At 33.6% G+C, this 11,528-nt stretch overlaps 1 protein-coding gene across 1 annotated transcript in view; it reads right to left on the reverse strand.

The window, feature by feature from the left end:
* The window catches only part of LOC142225111 (uncharacterized), a 42,592-nt gene extending 32,247 nt beyond the window's left edge, over positions 1-10,345 (reverse strand). Inside the window, exons 1-3 of the mRNA XM_075294883.1 lie at positions 10,200-10,345; positions 2,318-2,516; positions 1,764-2,249 (exon numbers count right to left, since the gene is read on the reverse strand). Of these exons, the coding sequence (XP_075150998.1) occupies positions 1,764-2,249; positions 2,318-2,483 (652 nt within the window). The 5' untranslated portion in view covers positions 2,484-2,516; positions 10,200-10,345. The remainder of the gene's footprint in view (positions 1-1,763; positions 2,250-2,317; positions 2,517-10,199) is intronic.
* Positions 10,346-11,528: the final 1,183 nt, after the last annotated feature.

Here is an 11,528-nt window from a genome sequence, read left to right on the forward strand (position 1 = left end):
GACAACATTTTCTATAGGAGTAAAATTTTGACAAAATTGTCTATAGCTACAAAATTTTGACAAAATTTTATATAGATATAAAATTTTGACAACATTTTTTATAGAAATAAAATTTTGAGAAAATTTTCCATAGAAATAAGATTTTGACATAATTTTCTATATAAATAAAATTTTGACAAAATTATCTATAGCAACAAAAGTTTGACAAAATTTTCTGTACCAAAAAAATTTTGACAACATTTTCTTTAGAAATAAAGCTTTGAGATAATTTTTTGTAGAAATAAAATTGTAGGAGAATTTTCTTTAGACATAAATGTTGACAGCATTTTCTATAGAAATAAAATTTTAATTTTCTATAGAAATAAAATTTTGACAAAATTTTCCAATAAATATAATTTTAATTTTCTATAGAAATAAAATTTTAAGAGAATATTCTATAGAAATTTTGAGAAAATTTTCTATAGAAACAAAACTTTCTATAGAGATAAAATGTTAACCAAATTGTCTATAGAAATAAAATTATGGCAAAATTTTCTATAGAAATAAAATTTTGGCAAAATTTTCTACAGAAATAAATTTTTGGAAAAATTTTCTATAGGAATAAAATTTTGACAAAGTATTCTATAGAACTAAATTTTTGACAACATTTTCTATAGAAATAAAATTTTGACAAAATTATCTATAGCAACAAAATGTTGACAACATTTTCTATAGGAGTAAAATTTTGACAAAATTTTCTATAGCAACAAAATTTTGACATTTTGTTTAGAAATAAAGTTTTGAGAATTTTTTTTGTAGAAATAAAATTGTAGGAACATTTTCTTTAGAAATAATGTTGACAGCATTTTCTCTAGAAATAAAATTTTGACAAAATTTTCTATAGAAATAAAATTTGGGAAAATTTTCCATAGAAATAAAATTTTGACAACATTTTTTTATACATTTTAATTTTGTTGTTGTTTTTTATTTCAGCTTAAAACCATACATTGACTAAACTACAAGTGTAGCTTAACCAACAGAGGCAAAGAATGTTTGTCAAATTTATTTGGGCAAAGCCCTATAGACTGCAAGATGGTTGGATGGACGCACGTTTCGTAATTACCACATTTCTCATCAGCATCCTCTACTTGCAGCAAAATTTTGAGAAAATTTTCTTTAGAAATAAATGTTGACTGCATTTTCTATAGAAATGAAATTTTGACGAAATTTTGATAGGAATTTTGACAAATTTTCTATAGAAATAAAATTTTGACAAAATTTTCTATAGAAATAAAATTTTGACAAAATTTTCTAGAGAAATAAAATTTTGACAAAATTTTCTACAGAAATAAATTTTGACAAAATTTTCTATAGAAATGCAATTTTGACAAAATTTTCTAAAGAAACGACATTTTGAATGTTGACTGCATTTTCTATAGAAATAAAATTTTGACAAAATTTTGATAGGAATTTTGACAAAATTTTCTATAGAAATAAAATTTTGACAAAATTTTTCTATAGAAATAAAGTTTTGACAAAATTTTCTATAGAAATAAAATTTTGACAAAATTTTCTATAGAAATAAAATTTTGACAAAATTTTGTATAGAAATAAAATTTTGACAAAATTTTCTATAGAAATAAATTTTGACAACATTTTCTATAGAAATGAAATTTTGACAAAATTGTCTAAAGAAGCAACATTTTGATAAAATTTTCTATAAAAATAAAATTTTGACAAAATTTTCTATAAAAATAAAATTTTGACGAAATTATCTTTCTCACCTTTAGTCTCCTGTCCTCCATCCGTTCCCAAGGATTTCTTAATACTTCCATTGGATATAACTCCATTAACTGCCCCAATAGCTGGTAAACCTATTTCTTCTGGTTTTTCTCTAACCTCTGGTTTGATCTTTAAATTGGATAATTCCCATTCTTGTTGGGATATTCCCGATGAACTTTTGTGTTGCATTATAGGATGTGGAGTAGTGACCTCAATACCATGACGTATGACTGGTGTAAGTACAGCACTGGTGTAGTTGGCATGACGGGTAAATTTACAATGGAAGTTTTCTGGGGTTCCACATTCGAATAGGTAGCAATAGCCATCCTTTTTACTTTCGAATATATAAACATCACATGATTCGGTCTCACAACATAATCGTTGACATTCCTCCATGGTATCCAATTCAAGACCTTGAAGATATTTCCCTCCTATAGCCTGGGATTCACCGGTACGTATGATTGTATTTTTATGAACATCGAATTGTCCTGTAATTCGAAAAAGGAAAGAATTGTGGTGAATAGAATGTCCGGATTTGCTGTGCTTAAATACTTACCCAAGCATATTTGTAGATCCATACGTTTCTGTAAATGATGGATTTTATCGTCGTATATGGAATTGAGGTTTACTACCTCTTTGGTGGCATGGGTTCCCGTGTGGTACACATTTGAGATTAGTAGCAGTAACAGAATTTTAAAGGGAAACATTGACCTTTCTAACATTTTATTTGTTGATTTGCTCTTCTGGTATCAATTCTAAAATAAAACAAGTAAGTAAAGTCTACAGTCGGGCGGGGCCGACTATATTATACCCTTCACCCCTATGTAGACCAAAATTTGTGTTACCATCTCAACTACTTCACATTTGCTGGAAGCTATATAAAGGAGACAATTTTTTTACTTCTACAAAATCTCTAGAATTAAAATTTAAATCGGCTAACGCTATCCAGTTAATTGGAGGAAACTTCCATTAAAAATGGGTCTAAAATGTGTAACAGTCTACCATATTTCTCCAACTCTGGTGTACGTATATATGGGAGCTATATATGTAATCTGAACCGATTTTGACTAAATTTGACATGTATAGTTAGAATAATAATTCTGCTATCTATGCGAAATTTCACGTAAATGGGAGTATAACTTTGGCCCCCCTGGTCATATGAGTGCAAATCGGACGGAAGATATATATGGGAGCCATATCTAAATCTGAACCGATTTCAACCAAATTTGGCACAATCACCGATACTACTAAATGTACTCCTTGTGCGAAATTTGAAGCAAATCAAGGCAAAACACTGGATTTTGAGGCCATATAAGTTCAAATCGGACGAAAGATATATATGGGAGCTATATCTAAATCTGAATCGATTTTGACCATATTTGGCACATACAATAGTATCGTTAAAAGTACCGCTTGTGCAAAATTTGAAGTAAGTCAGGGCAAAACTCGGGCTTTTGAGACCATATAAGTCCAAATCGGGCGAAAGATATATATGTGAGCTATATCTAAATCTGAACCGATTTTAACAAAATTTGACACACTTAACGATACTATTAAATGTACCCCTTGTGCAAAATTTGAAGCAAATCACGACAAAACTCTGGCTTTTGTGGCCATATAAGTTCAAATCGGACGAAAGATATATATGGGAGCTATATCTAAATTTGAACCGATTTCAATCAAATTTACCAAGCATTGGTAGAATGTCAATTCTACCCTCTGTGCAAAATTTCACGAAGATTGGTAGTAAACTTTGGCCTCTGTGGTCATATGAGTCTAAATCGGACGAAAGATATATATGGGAGCTATATCTAAATCTGAACCGATTTGGCTGATATTTTGCAGGATTTTCGAGATTCATAAAATATTTGGATGTACGGTATTTCAAGAAAATCGGTTGATAAACACGCTAACTATGACCAAATCGGGGATAAATATATATGGCAGCTATATCTAAATCTGAACCGATTTTTTCCAAAACCAATAGCGATTGTCTCTGTCCCAAGAAACGGCCCTATGCCAAATTTGAGGACGATCGGACTTAAATTGAGAGCTGTACTTTGTGCACAAAATTACATATACAGACAGACGGACGGACAGACAGACAGACAGACAGACGGACATCGCTAAGTCGACTCAGAATTTAATTCTAAGCCGATCGGTATACTAAAAGATGGGTCTATGACCACTATTTCTTGGCGTTACATACAAATGCACAAACTTATTATACCCTGTACCACAGTAGTGGTGAAGGGTATAAAAATACATTTAGTTGAATAGAATACATATTTGACAGCTCAAAAATATAATACGAGTTCAATATTCAAGGAACTTCCAACATATTCAATGATCATGAAGAAAGCATCATGAGCCAAAATACCGGAAAATAACATTCGTGCAGTTTGCATGTACACGTACAGATAATACACAGATCACTGCTTCAGTGAACTCACGCCCCCTTGCCAGAGGGCGTTCCTGGACTTAATCAACGCAGCAGCTGCTCACGTCAAACACGCTGATCGAATTGCTCAGGTGAGGCTCAACCTCCCAGAAGAACCCTGTTGATCCTAGAATTAGCGAACTGTAAGATAGTAGAGGAGAACAAGCGGAGCACTTCAGATGCTCTAATCTTGTGTTCCGCTGTCCACAGGCACTGGGACAAGTACAAGGGAAGATGGGATCTCAGTCACCATTGTCGACATGGTGAAACGAAGAGATGTGCGACATTTTCAATTGACAGTTCCACAGCATTCTGAGAATAATAGAGCAAAAAGAAGCGCATTCCGTCTCCGTCCACAATTTACCCTAGTCGAAGTTACCAATGTCATCAACAGTGCAAAACCATCCAAGACGCAGGGCCCCGACAGAATTTCTATACTAATACTGAAGCATATGGGAATACAACGAGTTGACCATACTCTTAAATTTGTCCTTGGAATCACCCGATGCCTGGAAAATGGGCAAAAAATAGAGCAAGAGTGAATCGTACAGATCGATCTCCCTTCTCTCGCCAGTAGCCAAGACTTTTGACGCACTACTCCTCCCCAGCCTTGTGTAGAATTTTTCAGCCATCATCATGAATTCCGTAAGGTACATATCACAGAAACAGCTTCGCATGACATTACAGCATACGTAAATAGAGGACTCAAACAATTCCAGTGGTGTCACATGACGGTCCCCGTGATGACATTCGATACGGTCAGCCATTCCAGACAGCCTGATTTGATTCAGGCTCACTTAGACTGTTCAGTCCATTGTTTGCCTGTGGTACATGGAATTTAGAGATGGCAGAGTGAAACAAGGAGTTATTCAAGGATGGGGATATATAAGGCACCTCTTCCCATCATCTTTTCTTCCCCCTTCTGACGGAGGTTGTATTATATTCCGACGATTGTACAATCATGTTATACGGATCCATTGTTGATGCGATTTGCTATCGATGAAACATCTATCTTGCTGATCTTTCTAGTTATTTCAGTGCTAGAAATTTGAGGATATCCCCTACCATATTTTCAGCCACTATATTCAGTACATGAACAGTGAAGTACCCAGGCAGTTGAGTGTCAGAGTCGATGGGTAAAAAATTTCGACTATAAACCATACCGAGATTATCGAGGTCACATTCGATAGCCTTTTTAAGTTGTTTGTCAATGCATACAGACCTGTCAGCTATCCTTACAACTGCGACATGATGTTTCTGTAGCATATCCCTGGATGATCTTTATGTGAAGACCAAGATCACCCTCACCGTGGTGCAATGGATGGTATTACGAAAACAACGTCAATATACTGGAAGGGTACATTTAGAAAGCAAAAGTGTTTCGAAGACACCGTAGTACAATAGTTAGCAGTCTCGCCTTGCATACAGAGTGTCTTGGGTTCAAGACCAGTTTCGACCGATACCCTCTCAGTAATGCTGAGTTTATCAAAGCTTATATATAAATTGCTTTCGCCAAGAAGGAGATCCAGCACTCATTGATTAGAGAGAAGTTTGGCCAACATCTGGGATATATCTCGAAAAGTAGGATACGTGCATTATCGTACGGAAAAACTCATAGAAAGAACGGCGCCTTAGTCTCAGAGCCCATACACTCAAAAAAATTTGGAAAACGTGTACCGAAAACGTTTTTCTTTTGTTAGTGTTTTTTTGAATGTCTTTGAAAATTTCAAACTTTTATCACCAAAATAATTTTTTGTTAATAAAATTTTACCCAAGCATATTTTTTTTTTGCAATAAATTTTTTTTTTGATTGAAATACATAGGTTAGTTTAGGTTAGGTATAGTGACAGCCCGATATTGTTCATTGTGTAATTTTTCGGTCGTTTTTCTTCTAATTGGTCTTATTACTTACGTTAGAGTATCATCTATACGACCATGAATAGAAACCCACTAATGGTTTATACTTTTCTGGAGGAATAGGTCCATTGTAAAACACGATTTTTTGAAAATTTGGCTTTTCGCATCGATATTTTTTGAACCACTTAAATTATCACAGATTATTCGTCATCTTAATACCTTTCATTAAAGTACCAACAACGAAATAATCGGACATTTCTAACTCGATATATAACTTGTTTAGTGAAAAAAGAGCGAAAACTAAAAATAACGTGACATGTTATCTCAAAAACTGTTCCATAAAAAATTTTTAAACATTTTTTTTTCGAATTGGGCAGATCAAAAGTCGACTCTCATCAAATTTGACTTAGTACCTTTACACAATAAGCTATCGATACTTTTTTTTTCAAACAAACTTCCTTACAGCGAAAAGCAAATGGGAAACGATATTTGTTTGTTTGGGAGGAAAGAATTATTTTTTGGCGTGTATATTCTCGGTTGTGGTGAAATTCTGAGTCAATCTAACAATGTCCGTTCATCCGTTGAAATTACTCTATCTTTCGATCCCATTGAAGTTTGGTACAATGTTAATCTATGCTCTCGGACAACCATATAAAAATTGGTCCATATCGGTTCATAATTATATAATTTGATTTCCGGAGATTCCTGGAGGTGCACATTTCATCCGATCCGGTTAAAATTTGGCACGTGATGTTAATGTATGTCATATAACCACCATGAAAATATTGGTCACTATCTGTTCATAATTATAGCGATAGGAAAAATTTCGTGATTTTTTTTTTGTATACAGTCGAACTCCTATAACTCGAACTTCTATATCTTGAATTTTCTCTAACTCGAACTAAATCCGTTGGAAGTAGCGTTAAGAGAGTAAATCCTACCATTACTCGAAGTTCTCCATAAGTCGAACGTATATACATACATATTAATTCTATAACTCGAAGTTCTACGATAGGTTAGGTTAGGTTAGGTGGCAGCCCGATGTATCAGGCTCACTTAGACTATTCAGTCCATTGTGATACCACATTGGTGAACTTCTCTCTTATCACTGAGTGCTGCCCGATTCCATGTTAGGCTCAATGACAAGGGACCTCCTTTTTATAGCCGAGTCCGAACGGCGTTCCACATGACAGTGAAACCACTTAGAGAAGTTTTGAAACCCTCAGAAATGTCACCAACATTACTGAGGTGGGATAATCCACTGCTGAGAAACTTTTTGATGTTCGGTCGAAGCAGGAATCGAACCCACGACCTTGTGTATGCAAGGCGGGCATGGTAGCCATTGCACCATGGTGGCTCCCTAAGTTCTACGATGCCGTTATTTGTTTTTCTATTTGGCCAAGTGTAACTATACAGTGGCGTTAATAGGCCAGCTGATGACTGCTACTAGAGGTCTGCACAATTCCATTTGTAAATGCAGAGTACACGTGTACTTGCTAAATGAGTACATCTATTTGAGAGAGTCGCAAAACAATTGGTACACATTTTAATGAACACCAAAAGCCACGAGTAACTTCTTGTTGCTACTCTGATGTCTTCACTACCAACAAACACATATTCCTATTTCTCTCTTATTGAAGTGTACTCAGAGTGATCACGTCGAGTATGTTGCGAGAACAAAACTTCATAGAGTACTCCATGTACCACGTGCAGTTTCAGAATTACAAGAAAACAGTTACTCTCCATAATATATGTTTTCGGATTGATATAAAGAACGGCAAACGTTAAGGTAAGTGTGTGACATACATAAATATATGAAATATGTGACATACATACATATCTATGATTAATAATAATGGAAAGTTTTGCTTCGCACATAACTGAGCAATACTTGTGGTACCACGTGAAGTGAAGAGAATCCATGTTGTACTTTTTCTCAAGTACTTACATTTTTATTGTTCCTTTTTTTCGGAACACATATTGTTTCGGATAAGTACTTGGTGGTATTTGACAAGCAAGTGTTCTCTTCACTTCACTACTTGCGCTCTGAGAGAAAGACAGTGTATGTACTATATTCGACAGCGAATTGCATACATGTAGTGAAAAGTTATTCGATGCAGACCTCTAACTGCTACCATTTGTCAAACGAGTCAACTGAGGCATCTGCCCCGTGTTGTTGACTGCCACCTTCTGTCAAAAATGCGTCACTCACTCGCTCTCACATAGCAACTGCTACTACCTTATTTGTTATCATATGTATTATTATTTGGGGAAGTCCCTTCATATATCAAATGCTTTTTTATTTGCAAGAGTGGCAATTCTATGAATAATTTGCAGTTGCGTGTGATGATAGATATGAGTAACATCGTATGTATTTGTGTTTATCATGGCATCTAAACGTGTATTAAAATGTTTGTCGATTGAAGAAAAGTATAAATTAATCAAAGAAGTTGATGGTGGATTAAAGAAAAAGGAAGCAGCAGCAAAATATGGTATCCCGGCTAGTACGGTCTCAACGATTTTTAAAAATAAGGAATCAATTATCACGTCGTTTGAGACTGGTTTTCGTCTAAGTAGTAAAAGGTGGAAGAAACTATACACCAGCCATCCACAAATGATGTAGAAAAATCTTTCCGAACATTGAATTTATATTTGCAAACCAATGACACTACAACTGATGAGCACTACAAGGCTTTGAACAAATTAGAGTAATTTTTTACTCAAAATAACAAAAACATAGTAAATTTCCAGTCACTAATTTCAGAATATTTTACTTCACTCTGACTTACTTACATACATATTATATTTTTCTGTCAGTGCCTTTTTTAAATAAAGAATACGAACTAATAATTTATGTCCGTACTTGTGTTTTTTTTTTTCAACAAAAAAATTCTATAACACGAAGTCTCCGTAAGTCGAACTTTTTTTGGGATAATAGTGATTCGAGTTATGGAAGTTCGACTGTATATAGCCCCATAACATAAACCGAACCCAGGAGCCTCATGGAAAAATAAATTTCATTCGATCCGGGTGAAATTTATCGTGCGAAAATTAATTGTGATTAAAGTATTTAGTACACCCAGAGAAGGAATATGATAATGTTTCAAGAGCAAAATGTTATTTTGTGACGGTGAAGATGTAACATATTTGTCGCAACCATGTTATTTTCTCGAAGATTATGTATCTGATTTCGGCCACTATGTACATATTTGCGACAAAGATAACATTTTGCTGTTGAAACATGTTTGGGGTGATCATATTCCATCTCTGCGTGTAGAACTTTCTACTAAATCTATGGTGGAGGGTACATAAGATTCAGCCTGGCCGAACATACGGCCTTATGTACTTGTAATCATTGAATCACTTAAACGTATTTACGAGTACATCCAATACAAAAAAATGGTCCTTTGAATTGGTAAAACTTCGTGTCAGCTACATTACCGTAATACACGTTAGTGAGTTAGTTCTCTTGCGATAGCTATGCGTCAGAAGACAGAGAGGCTAAGTACTTATTGGATCACCTATATTTATATAATATACATGCGTTGCAAACGAAATAATAAAGTTAGCATATCTCCCAATTCTCTGGGTGGGCATATACAAATTAATATGACTTTATTTTCCCCTCAAATGCATTATGTTTTGTTACTGCTAGTATTTGTTTCATTACAACACTAATCGACATAATCCGAATAGTACATAATACATACACTCCTTCTGTGTTAAAACATCGAGGAGATTAATTGTTCTTAACAAAATTTTACACCCAGATACCAAGAACATGCACCCCCTAAGGTTTATACGCAATTTTTACACACTAACACGCACTTAAATACATTAACACATGTACTCAATAGAAAAAGAAATAGCAACAATAACAACTACGAAGTACTATAATAATGGTAACAACAAATCACAGTGATATTGATTTTTTCCAAATATTTCGTTTTATATTTTTTGGCTTTTTTGGAGATATTTTTGAGGGATTTTCTTCTTTTCTTTTGGCAAAAGGCTATAGCTGTACAACTTTTTTTGCCTTCACCAACTCACTCACAGCAGTTTTTTAATGATTATTTTATTTTTTTATTTGCCATGTAAATTACTATATTTTTTTTTTGTTATTTTTATTAATGTTTTTTACTTTTTCTAAAATAACGTCACTTTATCCAAATATCATAAAAAGAAGACCAGACTGAATTCTATTGGTTTTAATTTGCAATGTCTCTCGGTTTTGCTGTTCACTACACTTCGTCCTCGTTAGAAAAACTGAAATTGTCAAAAATTAGAGATATGTGTTTTCACCACCTCCACAACCACCACCTTATCACTTGCTATTTACAAACACCCACCCACCCCTTAGTGTTGGATTTATGAAAGAGAGAAAGAAGAATGCACAATGCAAAAACTATTATCAAAACATTGGCAAGGTGCTATCATTGGCAGTTAAATGAAAATCTGGTTGGTGAATAACAAGCGAGAAGATGAAGAAGAAGAGGAGAAATACAAATGAGGATATAAACAAAACAGCAAACAAGCATACAATGTATGGACAATGTAACGCCCATCCATCCCCAATTTTGGATTTGTTTACATTATTGGGGGTTGATAACAGGGTTGATTTTCTACTGTGCATTTTTAGGGGGGTCAACAGAGTTGTATTTGCAAGACATATTTATTGTGAATGTAAAGCAATAATTCGAAATGAGTATGTGGTTAACGTTATTATCATAGACCAAGAAAATATAGAGACATACTTTGATAATTCACCATGGTTTTGTTTATTTGCAGTGCGCAGTCATTCCACTCAATTGCGCAGTCAAGTGACTCAATTTCTTTTTGGAAAACAAAAAGGGTGTCGAATTTTATATGCTTTTACAATATTTGGTGTTTCATCAAGAAAACAAAGGAAAGAAAACAAAATTAAAAAATCACTCAATTGCACACGGTGTGCAGACAAACTACAGTGCTGTGAATTCACTTGAGATGTCTATACCTTAATTGGTCTATGGTATTATATATTAAAGGTGATACGCAGCTTTTGAAGTTCGTAATTTCACAATATGACAATATTTTTCATTGTATTCCAAATCTTTGTAAATTGAGAATAATATTCACAATATTTAGGAGAAATTTCTTAAGCAGAAAAATGTATTTATTATAATAATATTTTATAATATTTTTTTAAGTTTTTTTTTCGTTAAATTTAGGTTAATCTTCTTTGGAATTTGCATCTTTATTTTAAGTCTTTGAAATAAAGTAATGAGAATCATTTGTGGTGTTTCTAATTTTTTATATGAACACTAATAGAAAAAGTTTCGTTGTATTAACGAAATGTGTCGTTAAAAGTCAGCCAATGAAACAAATTCGTTAATACAACGAATTTTTTCGTTAATATAACGAATTTTCTGCATATCAACGTAACGTTTCGTACTATTGACGAATATTTTCATTGTATTAATGAAAACGTTTC

Source organism: Haematobia irritans, chromosome 2, assembly GCF_050003625.1.
Source record: "Haematobia irritans isolate KBUSLIRL chromosome 2, ASM5000362v1, whole genome shotgun sequence".
NCBI classification, from domain to species: domain Eukaryota; kingdom Metazoa; phylum Arthropoda; class Insecta; order Diptera; family Muscidae; genus Haematobia; species Haematobia irritans.